General features: G+C 43.0%; 1 protein-coding gene across 4 annotated transcripts in view; it reads right to left on the bottom strand.

Annotated features, from left to right (window-relative positions):
- Positions 1-2,783: 2,783 nt before the first annotated feature.
- NACC2 (NACC family member 2) overlaps positions 2,784-18,936 on the bottom strand; it is a 98,547-nt gene continuing 82,394 nt past the window's right edge. For all 4 annotated transcript variants that reach the window (XM_075015121.1, XM_075015120.1, XM_075015118.1 and 1 more), the window contains 3 exons: positions 15,224-15,329; positions 13,797-13,894; positions 2,784-9,951 (listed from right to left, as the gene is read on the bottom strand). In XM_075015121.1, the coding sequence (XP_074871222.1) occupies positions 9,452-9,951; positions 13,797-13,894; positions 15,224-15,329 (704 nt within the window). In that variant the 3' untranslated portion in view covers positions 2,784-9,451. The remainder of the gene's footprint in view (positions 9,952-13,796; positions 13,895-15,223; positions 15,330-18,936) is intronic.

Genomic DNA, 18,936 nt, shown 5'->3' with positions numbered 1-18,936 from the left:
GAGCATTATGGACTCCCAGAGCCACAGTTCCAGCTGGCTACTTTCAGTCTTTGAACCTATCAATAAATTCAAACACATGGAGAAGGGGGAGTGTGGCTGGGGGTAGACACGTGCCCTCAACTTTTGCCAGCCTCTTTTACTCATATAAAATAGTAACTCTTGGTCCCCATGGATGAGGCCCTCCTGGAGAGCTGCCAGCTGTTCAGTACATTAATGAACAAAACCTTGTCTGCCTTCAACAGAAGCTCAGCTGTACAGGGAAGAAGCTTTAATTTGTTTTGTTCAGCTTTTACACACCGCTATCCACCATCCCTTTACCATACTTTTTATCCTACTGCCGATCACCCGTAGTCAACCGCAATACTTATGCCTGCAGCCCTTCTTTTTTTTGATTTTCTTCATTTCCTTCATTTATGCACTTTGGGTTGTTTGGGGGATTGCACTGGGCAATCTCTCAACTCTCTATGTTGTGGATTTCTTTCGGCTCATTCTTTGGCAAACGAAGATGGATGGCACCATTAATACATGAGTCTGGTAACTAGTTAGTGTTGTGGGACAAGGAATGGCAGATGGGGTATGCAGGTTCATCTGAATTTGCCATAGGAAGGACAGAGGAGAGAAACCTGTGATAGAGCCAGCAACGTCGAACACGTGCAATGGAGTTCAATTTAGGGGTACACGTTGAACCTGTCTAATCCAGAACTCTCTGGTCCAGGAACATCTGTAATTGGCATGATTTTAGTGAGCCAGACAACCACTTATCATGGGTGTGGCCAAGTTTCCCATGGTTCCGTAAAGTCTATCTACAGCCACCAGTCCTGCCTGTCAGTGTTTTGTGCTGTTATTTAGCTGTAATTTACCCCTCATTGTCTTCTAAGAGCCCAGTAAGCAGTGGAAGGTTTGGTAATACTATTAGACTATACTGACCTCCAGGGGTCCAGCAAATTCTCTTGTCCTGCACCAGTCAGGTCCGAAGGGTGCCAGCCGAGAGAGGTTGAGCCTGTACGAGGAAGCAGTGTGGGTGTGCGCTGCTGTACACAGCATGGAGAGCCCTCTGCCCCAGGAGGCAAGGGAAGTTTCAGCTCTAATTCACAATGCTGCTGAAATGGTGAAGGATCCAGGCATTGTTGGTGGTCAGCTCCAGTTACCTCTCTGTACAGTACACAAACAAGCCTCAGAGGCTCGACGAAGCCAGAGTGCCTAGGTAGTCTGACTGTTGTGTGCATGGAAGGAACAATGGACCCTTTATTGGTCACGTCTTCACAGATGCCAACTCAGAACACCGATTGGCCTGAAATCCCAGCCTCCATCACCCACTGTTACATTTCCAAACAAGCTCCCTTGTGTTTTCTCCCATGCTGACCCTCTCGTTTGGGAGTTGCTGCCAGGAAACATCAGCTAAGCTACTTCGGGCATCAAACCTGACATTCAGGCTGCTTGCATGCATTCTCCATTGGGCTGACCAATATCATCGCATTGTTTTCTTATACACCCAATTCCCCTCCTGCATGTGTCCATTTGCTGTACCTGATCTCATGTTGTAACTTCTTTGGGGGCAGAAACTTCCCTTTTATATTGCGTATATACACAGCGCCGAGTACAATGGGGTGCTGGTAAAAGGCTGGGGCTCCTGGACTCTACAAAATAAATAAATACTACTAACAGGAGAAAAACTAGCAGTCCTGTTGCACTTTAAAGTCTAACAAAAGAATGTATTAGGTGAAGAGCTTTCGTGGGACAGACCCACTTCTCCAGATCTGTAGCATTTCCAGTCCAGACTCAGTTATGTAGCACAGAGGTCCAAAAAATTGCAATAAAAACTGACAAATCAAATACACAAAACTGGAAGAGGATGAGGGTTGGGGTAGTTAAGTGACTTGCCTGTACATGATTCATATCATGCTACTTTTGCAAATATCTACCTAGGATTTTAGAGTATTCATGTGATGTTATCTATAGAATTTTTTTGCACAGCATTTTTCCGTTGCAATTAGTACTATATCATTTGAGCCTATCTACATACCAGCTGTGCCAAATTTGATATTGTAATGTCCATTTTTATAAAAAAAAAACAAGCAGGCAACACTGCAGGTACCGCTGTTGTAGGCCTTTAGAGAGCAATTATAGTATCTCTACTTGAATCTATCACATCTCTGGACACCCTTCTTTGTGGCCAGTTGCTTCTTGGTAAATAAAGCTTCCATATATCCATCCACATAAGCTTGTAGGGTGCAAAGCCGGTCTCAAACACTCAGTTAAACGTCCAATTGTATAAAATTCCTTGTGTCCACAGCCATACTAGATTATATAAATTTGTGAGTTTTGTAACTTCATGCCACTAGCCTTTGTGAAGATGGAATTTTTAAAAAAATTCTCATAATGGACCATTTAGGCATATTACAAGATGTGGGCAGAGGTTAGAACGTAGAACGGTTTTTCATATGGCTAGGTTTTAGAAGTTAGACGCAAAGTCACTGGGAGTCTATTGATGTCAATGGATTTGAATAAGACTCGTATACCTGAATAAGGAAAGCTGGACATCATTTTGCAGTTCTTCTGCTATTGTTGCTGGCACTTTGGATGAGCTCCTAACCCCCCACCTTGCCTCTCACCACAAGATCTCACTCATTTTTTTCTAAAGTTGAGACTCACAAAACACCACCGTGCAGTCACCAGAGATTTTTCTTCTCTCTACCTCCAATTCCTGCCCCGCCCCCATGGCTACTAACCATCCTTTGTGTCCCTATCTCAAAAGGGGAGGGGAAAATAAGACACAGATGAGCTTTCGATTTAATTTACTTTATTATTTTGTAAATGTGAATTTTACAATGAATGATCACATCGTGGTTTTTTTTTAAATGGGATTTCTCATCAGATGAAAACAGCTATGAGTACACTCTGAACTCTTGGGGTTTATTTATTTATTTATTTTAGTTACTGATATATTGTGTCAGCCATGGCTACAAAATAACAGTCTTAACTATTACGGAGTAACAGCACATAAATACTAGTGAATAATGCACAATTTAAAAAAAGCGAGCGTCTTTCGTGGCTGAGACAGTTGATAAACATAACTCAGTGGTACTGTGAAATTTTTCTTACAGCACAGAAAGTTTTGTTTTTTGTTTTTTTTCTTAACAGTCATGAATTACAGTACTACTTAATACCCTATACAGACTCTTTAAAAACAACCTGGTACGTTAGGTCTTTTTTTCCCCCCAAACATTCTGTCCAAAGGATTAATGTTCTATTTGAATCAAGTGCCATCCAAACATTCAAGTCAAAAATATTTATACATTTATACTTAGGTTTTTTTTTTGTGTTTTGTTTTTTTGTCTGCTAAAAATAGTATTGCAAGTTTTGGCTTTTATTTTGACATAAAAATTGCAATTGTGTGCAAAATGCGTAGAATGGAAGAAACTGATCAGAGTACTTGAAGGTTTTCCAATTTGAGTGCTTTAGACTTCCAACATTTTTTTCTTCTTCTTTTTTTTTTTTTTTTTTTTAAATAAACCCTCGTTTTTATCACCATCTCATAGCCAGCCCTGAATATCTTGGACATGGTAATAATCATGTCTGGAGCTTGCTTGTTGACATAATGGCGAATTTATACAGCAGGAACACTTTGAAACAGTAGTTGAAGCCCAAGACAGATATGAACTCTCAATTTTCTGTTTAGAATTTACTGCCAGTAGAAGCAAACAGGGGTTGTCTCTTAGTTTTCAGCTGGTTAATGGGCCATACACCTTCTCCGCTTGCAGCAAGATATTTCCATAAAAATAAGCAATCTGAACAAAACCTTAGCAGTAAAATGACTGTGGAAATGCATCAGTCCTTTGCAGAATACCATGTTTAGAATGCTATGGTCCTTTAAACGTGTGTTAAATAGGGAACAATTCCAGTTGTGCGCTGATGTTAAAAGAAGATTGTAAAAAGACGCACTTAACCCTTTGTTTCTCTTTCCATGTTAAAGCACTGCACTGTGCAAGAGAATGAATGAGAGGAAAGATTGAAGTGTTATACACAAGTTCATTGGGAATTTATACAGCAATACTTCTAGCCCCATTACGAGAGTCTCCAGCATGAACAGATTGCAAAATGGTTATGTCCTCTAAGGGAGTATCAAAACAAATAGTCCACAGCACATGGCAAAATGGACCTATTTTGCACTTTTTGAGAACTTGCAGTGAAGTTCTTCACATGCTCTTCGTCACCCCATGCCCCACAATACATAGAGAGCAGCACTCTCAGCAAAACACAACAAGCCTAATTTTCATCTCACTTTCACTGGACTTCCACCAATACAACTCCCTTGACTTGAGTGGTGTTACTACTGATTTATACTGGTGTAGGTGACATCATGTCTGCGAAGACTGGACAACCTCCAATACATTGAGGGTGTGACATTGATCCAACCCTGCAGCAAGAAGGTGCATGGTGTGAATGCCATTCAGTTTGTAAAACCCCATCATATGTTGATAACACTTGCATTATGAATCTTAGCTGAAACTGGAATTGCACAGTATTAACACAGGGTGGATAGGGATACAGTAGACGGTCATGCTACCTTTCTATACAGGCACAGCAAACTGTAATCAGGACATTGTTCTTTAATTTGAGCTAGCAAGGAGAAAGTCTGGGTTCTACACCAGATGGAACTGCATATAACTTGTAAGCTTAGATGCCATTCATTTTTTTTCAAAAGGTGCTTGATATAATTTTAGATATATAATATACATGTAATATTGCTAATAGTCAAGCATACGAATAAAAGGTGCACATACCATAAATACTGATGCTTCGATTTGTACTACCAGAGCTAGATGAATGCAGTTTCATATTCACATTATAAAGCAGCCCCAAATTCGATGATTTCAAAGGGGGTCGTAAACAAAGAAGGGGGAGGATTTGGTTAAGAGTTGATTTACTTTATCTGTTTTCCTGGGGAAAATGATCAAAAATTCTAAGGCACTCAGGAAAGCCCCATAACAATCAATGGACTGCTCTGTTATCACATTACATTCAGTATTTTAAAGGGATTATTTTCCCTCCAAAGAATACAATCATCAACCATGTACATTTTCAAACATATCATTAATCCTCCACACACAGGAAACATTAGTGCAAAATGCTTGCCCTCATCTACCAGATAAGGAAATAAACCTTCACCCTTCACATTTTCAAAGTTTGCCTTCCTAATTAAAAAATAAAATAAAATAAAAATAAAAAAAATTACAGGAAGTAGCAGATATAAAAATATATATATATTTTCCCCACTGTGCAACTGGACTCTCTCTTCAGATTCTCTGTCGTACGCCATTCTAAATCATTCAAGTACTTCTGCTGCCAATTCAGTCTAGGGTCTCCCAGTTCAGGGTGTTAGATGCATTTAATTTGCAGTTAGGCCAGTCCAGAGGTGCTTTAGCCAACTGTGCATCTCAGATGGAGGGTTCGGTAAATTTACCAAACATTAAAAGTGCTGCACAAGAGCAGGGGATCATTTTGAAAAATAAATATATATAAAGGGATAGGCAGAACTTAAACTGTCATTCTGCTTGTAGTACTGAATCCTCCATGGGCAGGTATATAAAGCAGAGACTTAACTCTTGTATCTCTATTTCCCAGCTCATTTAATCTCAGATTTAGGAAAACTGCTGACTCGCAATGAACTTTGCCAAGTAGCCAAAAGATCTGCAGTGGAATGGAGTCTGGCTGTGAATGCTGCTGATCCACCAAGGCTGCTTTCATCTGGGACATGCTACCAGGAGGTTTGGAGCAGTTTATCTGAGTTTATGTAAGCCAGGGCAACAGTGAAATGGGTAAAGAACTGGACCAGTCAATTCCTTGAAAAAAGCAGCCCCATGCAAGCCTAGTTCTATGGTCCCCAAGAAGATTTGTTCCTATCCTGATAAGTGGTACATAAGCATCAAGCTACTATGCAGCTCAGAAGGTGCGTACCGTGTGATATTCTGCCAGCCCCTTGGATAAACCATGCAATGAAAGCAGAGGGCGAGCTCTAAGCAGGGTGTGTAGGAGAGAATGGGCATTTCAAACATCACCAGAGGAAAAGTTTTCTTTGCAGAGGTGGGCAAAGTGCAAATATGGGCTGCAAATGCCCAACTCTTTACCACACACAAACAGTATCAACCCAGCCACACAACTTTGCATAGGTCATAAGGGCACCAGTCCACATGACTGGGGAAGGCAGAATACCAGCTCTGCTACATCTAAAAGAGCCATGCAAAACTCAGAGCTACACAAGATGTCAGGTAGAATAGACCCTGTTCTATTTTTTATTCAGGGCAAATTGAGGAAGAGGTTGGAGCATTTTAAGTGTTGGACAGCTGTGCTAGTAAAATGCCAACAGAGGTTCAAGCACTGAAGGAAAAAAAAGGCCAAAGGCTGGGTCGCCCCCTTCTGCGCCTTACACAAAGGAGTAAACTCCCAAACAAAGCACCATCTGTGAATTCAGTTACCAAAACCAACTATAAAGAGCAATTCATAGCCTTTGCAAGTGACTCTTTGTGCACATCACACTTGTTTAAAGTTTCAAACTTTGTTTTACAAGGAATTGTAAGTAATGTTAAAGCAGGCCTTTTAGTCACAGTAATAACAAAAAACCAAAGAAAAAAGCAGCCTTACTTGGCTTTCATCTCAATCTCTCTCAATCTCCCCCCCGCCCCCCGCAAAACAAAATCTTAACAGCTTTCCAAACTCAGCTTTATTAAGTACCAGCTTCATGCCAACGGACACCTGGTATTTCTTTTTTGTACATACACCACTGTCTCCAGGTTGGCTCTCAGTACATGCACATGGCTTCCCTGACTCCAAGCCAGGTAACCTGGCAAACCTCTCTTGCCTCTGCAAGTTGTACAAACTTAAACTGGAACTCACGAGTGACACATGGTCAGGAGAAGAGCAACCCAGACCAGTGGGCCAGGCTGTGCACTCTGTGTTTATAGAAGTTCGAGGGACCTCATTACTTTCAGGAAAGTTTTTGGTCATGTTGGGGAATCTCTGATCTAGTCTGATCTTCAGGTTTCACAAATGAGAGTACTCAGAACTCAACACACATTTTGCCGTCTACCCAGGGCAAATTTCCACGACTGCTTACACACATACCTGTTACTCCTTCACGTAGCCCAACGTCCTAACAGTCTGAACTAACACTGTGTGTTACTGCACAGTAATGCATGCTTGTTTCTTGTTGGACACAGAGCCAAGAAGGCAAAGTGCAAAACCATGTACCCAGAAGGGCACTGCAAGGATTTATTTTATAAGTCATCAAATATTTCCCCAGCTACTCTGTCTGTGAAGAGGTATTCGGAGTGAGAGGGTAGAAGGACAAAGTTCTTTATGGAAGCAGAGAAACAAAATTGATGAGAAAAAAAAGTCTGTTTCTCCCCGCCCAATTCCCTCTGTATTTAATCTGCTTCAAATGATAGAAAGACAGTTAGGCCTCTTCAGGAGCTTACAGACCTTGACAGCTGTCCAGGAAACCAGGTGTTTCTACCTAGGCCAATCTGGTTTTGCTAGACACCTTTGGAGGAAGAGCTGCTGTTTCAAGCAGGTATAGTTTCTTTGGAGCAAAGTTTTCTATTGTTTAGTGTAAAAAGAGTGAGGTGACTCTGTGTTCCTGTTGCCAGGAACGCTGCTTTTGGAGGGGTGAATGCATCCTGCAAGCTGACTCGGGCATTCTGCTATGTGGCTTGGTGAAACCTAGCTTCCTGAAAGCTTCTGCAGATTTTTTTCTCCTGCAGGGCTCAGTTCAATTTTAAAAAGGCTGGGAGGGTGAGTTGCAGGGGAAGCGTAATTTTTTTTTCAAACCTTAAGAAGGGCATCTCAGTGTGAGGCAGGCAGTGATGCATCCCTCACAGATGCATTCCAATCACTATTCAGGTGGTCCTATCCATGCCTACAAATTAAATCAGATCACTGCCTCACACCAAGCCACTTAACAAGCACATCGCTGGAAACTAAGTTCACTCTAACCACGACTCACAGAGGCTCACTCCACCTGCCTGCTGTACTCATTTCCAAACATCACTCCCCTACAACCTTAGCCTATTAGTTTTTTAAAGGAAAAAACATGTCTACCTAGATTTAGACCTATCTTCCCCTTTCTGCAGTTCTCTCAGAAACTGTTACAACCTGTCTCGGTGATTGGACTGAAATCAAATATTAAGGAGTATTAGTCTAGTAAAGAGGTGTCCAAAGGGTTGCCCAACAAGCAGACTGACTGCTCTTATCATTGCCACAAGGTAAAAGACGAGGCAGCAGGAAATGCAATTGTAAAGCTGATTAGAGAAGGCCAGTGGGAACTATAGTACAGCTTGAAACACTCATCCGGCAACATTCCTTGCCCAGCAGGACCGCAGATGTTGCTGGTCCAGACAGTGCCCAGACAAGAGAGCTCCAGCTGCTGGGGGGGGCCTGGCCAGATGAGTTTGGCAGCCCTATGGGCAGAGCCCTGAAGGACTGGAGTCCCCCCGTACCCCAGCAGCCAGGGGGCAGGGAGCTGGTGGTGTCCCCCTACCGTGCAGGGCAGCCAGGAGGCCTGATCTCCCCCCATCTGGCAAATCCCCTTGTTTGGGATCACTCGGGTCCCAAGGGTGCGGGGCAAGGGAGGTACAACCTGTAGTAGGTGCTGGCAGGGGAGTGAAAGGGGGTGGGAGAGAGAGCATTCCGGGATAGAAAGACAGCAGTCATGCTGCTGGAGAATCTCACATCAGGGTCTCAATCTGCAGTCACCATGCAGTCCTCTCTCCTTGCACCAATATAAAATAAAAGGCACAGCCATCCCATTCTACAGCAACTGATAAAAAAAGGCAGTGGACAGACATTGAAGGGCCTTCTGACCTTGGTCACAGCATCACACTTATTAACACTAACATTAAGGATCTGATCTCAGATCATTTAACAGCAGAAGTGTTTTTAGCAATTCTCCACCCCACCTTGTTAGAGCCAATCGTAGAGGAAAACATGACTAGAGTCAGATGGCTTCTACCTTAGCACATCTTTCTTTCCTGTTAAGTGACAGTAAAACTTTCTTTAGACTAAAAAGTTAATGATGGCTTTACTTCGGCGCTGAATAATGCATGGGGTGGTGATGATATGGCGCAGTAGCAGGGAGCATCAAGCTTTTTTCCTCCCTTCTTTTTTGTTTAAAAAAAAAAAAGCTACAATCTTACAGACTAATCTCAGGAATATCAAAAAAGGAGCCCAATTTTTTTTCAGTAGGTCTCTACAGACCTAGTCATTTACAGTGTAACGAATGCGATTATTTCCTTCATAAATTTTAAATACAAGCAGAATAAAAATCACATTTTTTTCAGGCAACAGTAGCAGTTCAGTAGGTAAGTGGCTTGATCACATTTTTTTGTATTAGTAATGCATGCAAGCAGCTTTAGTATTACAGATCCCTTATAGGTCACAAAACGTTTTCTCTCTTTTATAAAGTCCCTCCGTAAGTACCATCTTGCCTTCTCACTGGAGTTTCTGGCCGGCTAGTGGAACCAGAACCTTGTTCAAAAGGTTGTGGAGTGCTTTGGGTATCTGACGCTGTAGCATCTGTTCCAGCTGCCTCCTGTATAACAGAGCCAGCCCCTTCAGCATCCTCACTCTGTTCAAATGACTGGTTGGATCCATTGCTTAGATCGACATTGACTGTGTTAGTTCTCAAAGCAACTATAGTTCCTGAATCACTCCTCCTTTCTGCATAGATTCGCTGCTCAAAGACTTGAGCTGTGCTGGGCTGGAACTCTGGATCCAGTGGGACGCTGTTAGTTGTGGAACCCATGACTGTGCGGTACATCTCCATTCCCTCCGGCAACATGGACTTAATTTTTGGGAGCCAGCGCTTGCGGACGCGGCGGGCGTTGGTGCACATATCGGCAGCAATAACATTCATCTCGCTTTCCTTAAAGCTCGGAGCAAAATTCTGACAATACACTGCAAAGACAGGGACACATTTCACTAAGGACTACGACAGTAAGTGATACAAAGAGGTTTGTGTTATAAGGGCCTTGTCCCCACTCAGAACCGTACCACAATACAATAACAACACGCAGCTAGGTTTATATCCGACAGCAAACGTTGTTTTGTCACAAGAATGTAACTGGATGAGAATCACAGATTCATCTCTGGTCCAATACCCTGTTTTCTGTAGTAGTAACAGATATTACAAAGCAGTGGTTCCCAAACTTTTCACTAGCGTGGAACCCCAATCGCTCCCCCAAATGATTCACAGACACCCCCCTGCAATCAAAGCCAATTATCTCTATAGCAGTGCACTACCAGTTTGGCCACTGGTATAGAGGAACCAACCTGGATTCCACAGACCCGTAAGGGTCTGCAGGGGCTCCATGACAAAAGACAATAAAATGGATAATAGAAAATAGAAGTGGCGTTGATAGGGATCAATGATCGGTTTGGGGAGGGTGTTTGGGGGTCCGCACTAGTGAAAAGGTTGGGAATGGCTGCTCTAGAAGAAGGTGCAAGAAACACCATAATGGACACTTATGGGACAATTTATTCATGAGAGAAGTTTATCCCCGAAACCCAGGCAGTTACCAGCTGGCTTACACACTGAAACATGAAAGAATTTGCATCCCAAGTGATATCACTACTGGCCTTAAGGCAACTCCATGCCTTAAATTGCTCCTAAATTTTCTAGTAGGACTCTACTAGACATTTATTTTGAGATAAATCATCACTAGCCATGTAGTGAGGAGAAGGAGAGAGTTCTACAGCAATGCTTTGTGACCAGGACAGTAAAGATATACTATTAATGTCTGTATCAGGTGACTACTTTTTGGTGGTCACTTCATTCAGATCTCACTGTATAGCTGGGGCCTACAGAAGTAATGGAGGCTGTTGAGTGCTTCTTGGCAGGTGCTCAGTACCTTGGAAGTCTGAGTCTTTAAGAGGAAGGACCTTCCTCCTCAGGGACTCATCTTCACTTTGTAAAGCACCACAAACAGGCTGTGGCTCAGGTAATAGTACAGTCCAATACTTCTGACATTTACATATTAATGTCTTTTGCTACCTCTTCACCTCCCTCCATACCTTAGAGACCTGCACTTGGGGCTAGAAGTCCCTCAGACTTCAGCAGCAGCAGAATGTGGGGAAGGAAAAAATTCAGCAAATCTAAAAAAAACCAAAATAATCACTCAACTTTCATCTTCTCGTGAGATATTTACATGAAGATTTCCTACCCAGACTGAATCCACTGAGGGGGAAAGTATGACTATACATTGGCTTGTGCTGTACATCAAGTAGATATTAAATGGGCTTCACTGTCTAAAATACCAGCTATTTTTAAACCATGGAGCTCCTCGCTTGCAATCGATACCAAGCACCATTTACCCTACTAATGTGCCTCTTGTATTCAAAAGAATGACTGCAAAAGGCAAAATTTTAACCACTTCTTTTTTTGTGCCTTGTATGCACACATTTTAAAGTGTAACAGTCTTCTCTTTAGGATGGTAACTCTTGTGATAATGAGTTTTTCCCCCATACAGAGAGCACAGAAAGAGGGCTAGATCCTCAGCTTGCGTAGATCAGCAGAGCTCCATTGGCTTGGCGCTAAGCAATTAGAGGTCACAAATATAGGAATTTGTTCTTAGATTCTCAGACATTGAATCACTGGAGTTAAAGAGTATTTATTATTTAAAACCTATGGAGCCTTATCTTATGGCCTTTTGGGACAGTTTGTTTTAAAAATGGTTGAATCCTATTACATTATCAGCTCTACAATGGATTTTAGATCCTCTACGTACAGACGAGATAAACTGCTTGATGTTGTCCAGAACCTTGGTCAGTTTCCAAGTTTCAAAAATGATTTTAAAAAAGCAAACTAGTTATATAGATCCCTATAGAAGTTATTCTTTGCAGAAAGACTCCCTTTAACTTACAAAATTTAAAAAAATACCCACTGGATGAAACAGATGAATCCATGTTAGCAAGTTCTGATTCAGACTACAGAATTCCTAATTCCCTGCAGCTAATTTACTCATTGAGGCTATGTCTACTGTAGATGGTGGACTGATGCTGCAGCGATCGATCCACTGGTGGGCGATTTATCACATCTGCACAGATGTGACAAAGCAACAACCAAGCACTCTCTCATTGACTTGGGTACTCTGCTGGGATGAGAAGGGTAAGCCAGAGTCGATGGGAGAGCAGCCCCTGCTCAACTTACTGCATGGAAGATATGGCAGTGAGTATGTTGACTAAAGCAACACTATTTGTGTAGCTGGAGTTGCATAGGTTAGATAAACAGGGTGGGGTGGGTGAGGATGGAGGTGGGTGCAGTTTAGATCTGGTCTAAGAGTAAAACACTGTGAACCACAAAGCAGAGGTTCTCATCTCAGGGTGTAGGTACTCCTGGGGGTATTCCCCGGTCCTCCAGGTGATACTCAATGCATCTAGAGCAGTGTTTGTCACCTGCCCCACAAGCGATCATGGGATGGGTTTGGGGTCAGGTGGGGTGGGGGGTGTCACAAATGTAGAGCTGGCATTAAGAGATGCCAAGTAGAGCAACCGCCTGGAGACTCATGCCCTGCCCTGCCCCCCGTGTAGCTAAGTTACATGCTTCCATCCTGGGCACTTGGGTTTCATATCAGACTCAGAAGTGAAAAAGAGCCTCAGTAGCACACTGAAATGTAAGTACAGTACTTATATTTCAATGGATTTGTTTTATAATTACACGGCAAACACGAGACAGTCAGCTGTTTGTCCCTATGAGCATGCTGGGACATATTTGTGTTTTTACATTTGATTTTGTAAACAAATAGTTTTTAAGTGAGGTGAAACTCAGGATACTGAAGAACAAATCAGAAGACCTCAATGGGGTACTGCTGTCTGGAAGGGTTGAAAATCATTTCCATAAAGTACGGCAACTTTCAGCACAGCTATGCCCAGGATCAAAGTGAAGTAGATGGAGATGCTCCCAGGGCACATATGAAAAATTCCTTCATCACGTATGGTTTGGCTCTAATCCGCATGGGTAGATCCCAGCACCTAGTGGTTTATAATCTGGTTGCAGACTCAGAGCCCTAGTTGAGTACAGGTAATTCCATACTTTGAAGGCATCAGTTATCTGCTTGATGATTGTGTAAGCCCGTGAAAAAATAACTACCATGTTTTAATAATAAAAGTATCGTACTGCAAAATTAGTGATTTAAAAATTATCAAACAACATTCAAGACCATAATGTTCAGTTTCACACTAGAAAACTGTTAAACACAAAATGCTAACTTTGACTAAAAATTTTAAGTATTTAAGAAGATCAAACGTTTAAGTGAAAATATTTGCATTTTGAAGTATATATTCACAATTATAATACACTTAATGAATTTCCCATTTAAATTTCAGCTTTCTCCTAGAGCAGGGGTCGGCAACCAGAATAGCAAGAGCAGCCACTTTGTTTCAATTCAGTAAAATACTCAATAATTGAAGCGCCACAATGCACATGACTACGAGATAATCCTTAATAAATAATGTCACACAACACTATTTGTAACCCCTATTTAAGAACAGCGCACACACAACGATTCGTAATGTGATACATGTTTACTGCAGGACAGTCACCGTTTATCAAAATGAATCAGGAGGCTTTTTTTTCTTTTTTTTTTTCTTTTTTTTAAACTTTGCACTTATAGCATCAGGAACCACAAAGAAGTCCTTAAAGAGTTGCATGAGGCTCTGGAGCCACAGGTTGCAGACCCCTGTCATAGACCTTGGTTTTTGTTATTCTGTTCTACACCAGCAGCAGTAAATCTCTCTTCCCTTACATTTCACTGCATTAAGGACCCTGCTGTCCAGGGGCTTCCTGCTAGGATCACTTGTGGAGGACCGAATTCCAGTTCCACAGCTGTTGGCAAGTGTGTTCCTGCAGGAAAGAGAGAGAAATGCAAGTCTGAGACCCAGAATTTCAGGTATGAGTGACAGTTTAAGGTGACACAGTGAGACCCTGTCTTACTGAGTTTCTTCTCTTTCAAGTAGCAACAGATTTTCAAGTTTAGCAATCCAGAAACCTGGGACTTTGGATTGTAGGTGCTGACCCCTTTAGGGCCCAGCAAGAGAAAACAAGGGGAACTTTGCATGCGCAAGCTGGAGTAACCAGGGCTTTTTGTTTGATGGAACACCACAGAACAGCTTTCTGGCACCTTTTTTGCCCCGGGCCGCAGTTTTTTAATGGGCCCCCTCCACTCTGTGCATGCGCAACTCCATGCTGGAGCAAGGAGGTAAGTCACCAGCATTCACTTGCAGGGAGGGAGGAGGTACCCAGCTCTGGGGAATGGGGAGGGGGGCAGTTAAGCCTCCAGAGGGTGGTTAAGCCATGGGAAGGGTGGCTTGGGCCCCACGTGGGTGAGTTAAGCCACCAGGGGCTGGGCGGAATGTTGAGCATCAGGGCAGGGAGTGCAGTTTGGAGCTTGAGTTCTGCCACCTTTTTCTCTGGCAAAGAATTACTGAGAGTAATTATTTGTGGGTGCCAGCTTCTGCTCCACCCAAACCTCTGCTCAGGCTCTTCCCACCAAGGCCCCCCATGCCCCTCCCTGGGAGCAGGAGGGGGCAAGAGGAACAACCTGGGGGAGGGGTGTTGGGGGAAGAGGCTGAGCGAGACTGGGGTTTCGGGGCAGAGTGCAGGTGGAGGAACCATAGTCTGTGCACTGCATGCGGGCCTGACCTCACAGCAGCGTTGCACCTGTGGTACTGGGCACCCATGAGCCACAGTATTGACGACAGTTTCATCTAAAATGCTACAGTAAGAGGTAATAATGGCTTTAAACTGGAACATCAGTGAGGACAGCTTACAGGAGAGAGCAGTGATTGTAATATACCGTAACTGACGATGAAGTAATTATGCAGTTGGTGCTTGTTCCTGCCCTGAATGCAGGGGACTGGACTTGATGACCTTTTGAGGTTCCTTATAGTTCTATGATTTTATTAATATTTTAATAATGATTAAATTGTTAAAATATCAATGAGAGACCCATCTTCAGTAGCTAGAGCATTGAAAGCAGTATATAAATATGTTGAAAATAGCCTTCCACCCCCACAAAAAACAAAAACAAACAAAAAAAAAAAGCCACACACCAGAAAGGACAAAAATCAGCACTAGTACTTCATATTAACCCATCATAAAGAAGAAAAGCCAAAAATACAGGAAACACTCTGAAGTCCTCAATGCCTGGTATAAACTCAAAAAGGAACATACCGGTCAAAGAAAGTGGCTAGAAGACGCCTCAGAAGAACCTTATGTTTGACACCTGCACAGAGATGACAGTTCATGAGCTGCCCCCGGGTGATATAAACACCCGAGCCTGCAAAAATTAAAGCACAAATTGTTTAAAATCCACACCCTTATTTTTCCTAATAGTGTACACCCCACTAAGGGTGTGTCTACAGAGCAAAGTTATTTTGGAATAATGACCGACTGCTGTTCCAAAATAACTTTGGAAGCGTCTACACAACACAACTGCTATTTCAAAATAATTTCAAAATAGCAGACAGCTTATTTCAAATTTGGTAAATCTCATTGTACAAGGAACAGCACCAATTTTGAAATACATATTTTAAAATAGAGTCTATGTAGACAGTGAACAGGGGCTATTTCGAAATATACTCATCCCTCACTATACGAGCACAATTGGTCCCAAATTTCTGCTCGTAGGTGAAAACTTGTAACACTCAATTCCCATTAAAATGCACATGAAGTCTGATTCATCCATAGTGCTCATAATTTGGCAAAGCAGTGGCAGCATGTGGCGCTGCTTTTGAAAGGTAAGTGAACTTTGGGTTGGGGGGGGTTAAAGGCTGGGAGCAGTTTGGGGCCATGAATGGGAGGGAGGGTTAAAACCTGGTGGTGGGTTGGGTCTGTGGGGCAGTTGGGAGGGTTAAGGCTGTGGCGGGTTGGTGGTGGGGGTTAAGGCTATGGCAGGTTGGGTCTGTGAGGACGGCAGGGTTTCAGGTTGCAGTGGGTTGGGGCTGCGGAGCCAGCAGGGTGTTAAGATTGTGGAGGGTAGGGGTTGCTGGGTCAGCGGGGGTTTCAGGTTGCAGCGGGTTGGATGTGCGGGGCTGGTGGGGTTTCAGGCTGCAGGGGGTTGGGTCTGCGGGAGGCTCAGGATGGTGCGGGTTGGGTCTGCTGGGTGGGGAGTAAGGCTTGTATTAGTGGCGCTGGGGGAGTTCACTTGTCTAGTGAACCAAGGTAGGTATGTGTCCCCCTCATTTTAGCGGGTACTCAAAAGTAAAGTACATGTTTACACGCCAGCATGCATCCAAGGGTTCAGCTATGAAATAAGCTCTGTTGTGAAATAGCTGAGCAAAGTTTTGATATGGATTTTGTGTGTAGAAGCACGATTTCCAAATAAGCTATTCCAGAATGCAGCCCCAAACATTTCTGTTCTCCTATTCAGATCACAAACCCTTAAGGGGAAGGGCGGTCTCCTAGTATGGGTTTTCATAGTGCAGGGCTGGACAAAACACGGCCTGTGGTTGCAGCAGGGAGACAAGCTTCCTGCCTCCCTCCCCCCGCCCAGACAAGCTTCACGTACTGCCCCCACACCCTCCACAATCCTATTGGCTGGTTTCTGGCCAACGGGAGCTGCCTGTTTCGAAGCACAGGCAGTGTGCAAAGCACTCCTCCCCTCAGGCTTCTAGCTATTCACAGATGCCCACGGCCCAGTCTAAGAAACTTGCTTGTCTGCTGGCCAGGAGTTACCCAGGTAACTATCTCAACCACAGCCTGCCTCTGGGACCCCACCCCTCCCTCCTTCTAATCCTCTGCCCCTCTCTCCCTGACTCCTAACCTGTATAACCCAAACCTTCTGCCCTTCCTCTTGAATCCATACCCCCTCCCAGATCCTGCCCCAGGTCACAACCCCTCCTGCCCTAACTCACAGCCTGAACTCCTGCACCCTCATCCCCTGTCCCCAGCCACAACCACCTCCTTCACCCAACCTTCAACCCATTAATATCCTGGATGAGTCTGGCCCTCATTCCACTTTCCAAAGTCTTGGCTTGGTCCTCCACATCAAAAATTGCCCACTCCCAATACAGTGCCTACTACAACAGGACCATGATCTCAGTTACATCCTCAAGGGACAGAATGTAAATAATGCACATCAATAATGGTTGGGATTTTCAAAGATGCTGAAGTGAAGCAGGGATCTATAGGACATAGGCCTCTCCCTCCCTTGGTGGTCTAGTGAAAATCACAGCCCATAATAATCATCTCCTGATTTTATGCAAACAGAAAGAAGATCCATTGCCGGCTGGTGAAAGGATCTAATTACTTTAAAAAGACACATTGCCATGACTGATTTCATTTTAAAAATAATACATGGCAGACTACTACAATCCTTCCAGAGCAACCATCCATTTGGCATTTCCTTCTGTCAAGGAACGGGATGTAGAATACACATTTAGACTAAACTAAGAGGCTGACGTGTAAGAGAAATATATTTATTTCACAAATCAATTTATTTCCAAGAAACGCAGCATAACCCCTGCTGGAAATTTTGGGAGCTGGGAATTTAGTTTCCCATGCCTAGGAATTACTGGATCTCAAATATATTAGCTTGAAGTATGTTTACATGTGAGAGATCAACCTTGCTAAGGAAGGTTTGGAACAAGCTGCAGCACGCAGCTTCTTATTGTAGGCCTCAAAATCTGCCAGCTTGCACAAAATTGTAGAAGGGCATATTTTCTTTTCAAGCACACAATTACAATATATGGTGTTTTTTTAAAATAAATTAAGGTTAAATAGTATGTCATATCTAGAGCTGTGACAGACTAAGTTCTTGCAGAAGTTGAGATCTACAGGAGAAATAAAATTACTTCTTGCATTTCTAGGAAAGCCTTACAATGATTAGTTCTATATGTACCCCCTGGTCAGGGTCAATCTTCTGGAGTTTGATTTTGTGCACCAGGTAAAGATGTGTGAAATCAAACTGTCTGGGGTTGATAGTTGTCCCCTGTACTCCTTGCAATGGGAGGCTGATGGGAGAAACTCACCTGCTGACCCCCCTTTGTGTGGATGGCCAGGTAAGTTGATTGCAGATGGCCAGGTAAGTTGATTGCAGATATGTTGACTCAATCTACACATTCTCCACAGGTAAAACTGCATATCTGCAATTGGCTTACCTGCCTAGCACAGGCCAAGCCTTAGCGTAAGGAGGGGAGAACAGCAAGTGGCACTCAGGAATTTCTCAACTTTGCAGCTTTTCACCATGCTCTCTGCACTTTTAAATCTATCAATCAGTTTTACTATGGTTATTTCAAGGCTTGTTTAAGGTCCTTCTAGAGAAATCTGTCAGTTTTCAGAATCAATTATGGCATGAAAAAATCTGAGATGAAAGAAAATATTTCATGTATGGCAGTTATTAAACTTTCACTAAAAGATCTTCCCTTTGTATTTTGGGCAGAAACACTCTCTTTCAGTTTTTGCTAAGTTTGAAACAGTAATTAGCCACAGACCCTTTATTCAGTAACAGTAACATCAGAGGAAGACAGATGCTATCAAGGGTAACTTCACTGTAATAAATAAAAAATAACCCAAGCAGTCACTATCAGTTAGAGATACTAATCTACTTTTTTCCAGATTGAAAAATGTAAGTCAAGCAAAGCTGCACTGAGCCAATTTGCAGCACTCACTGTGAAAATAACCTCTACCACTTGTGTTTTTAAGAAGTCTGACATAAAATGCAAGCAGATACAAAATGAATATTCCAGTTACAAAATAAACATTGTGGTTTTATGCTATGTTTGGTGTACGTGTTTTATGTCTGCTATCCATTGAAGGAAATATGGCCACATCTACATGGGCAGCCTCTGTTGACAAAGAAACCTTGGCAGTACTTCTGTGGACAGGTAGCATGTACACACAAGAGCAGATTGAAAGAGCAAGCTGCTCTGTCGACAGAATGGCTG

The sequence above is a fragment of the Carettochelys insculpta genome, chromosome 21 (assembly GCF_033958435.1).
Source record: "Carettochelys insculpta isolate YL-2023 chromosome 21, ASM3395843v1, whole genome shotgun sequence".
Lineage (NCBI taxonomy): Eukaryota > Metazoa > Chordata > Testudines > Carettochelyidae > Carettochelys > Carettochelys insculpta.
This window is presented reverse-complemented; position numbering and strand designations above follow the sequence as displayed.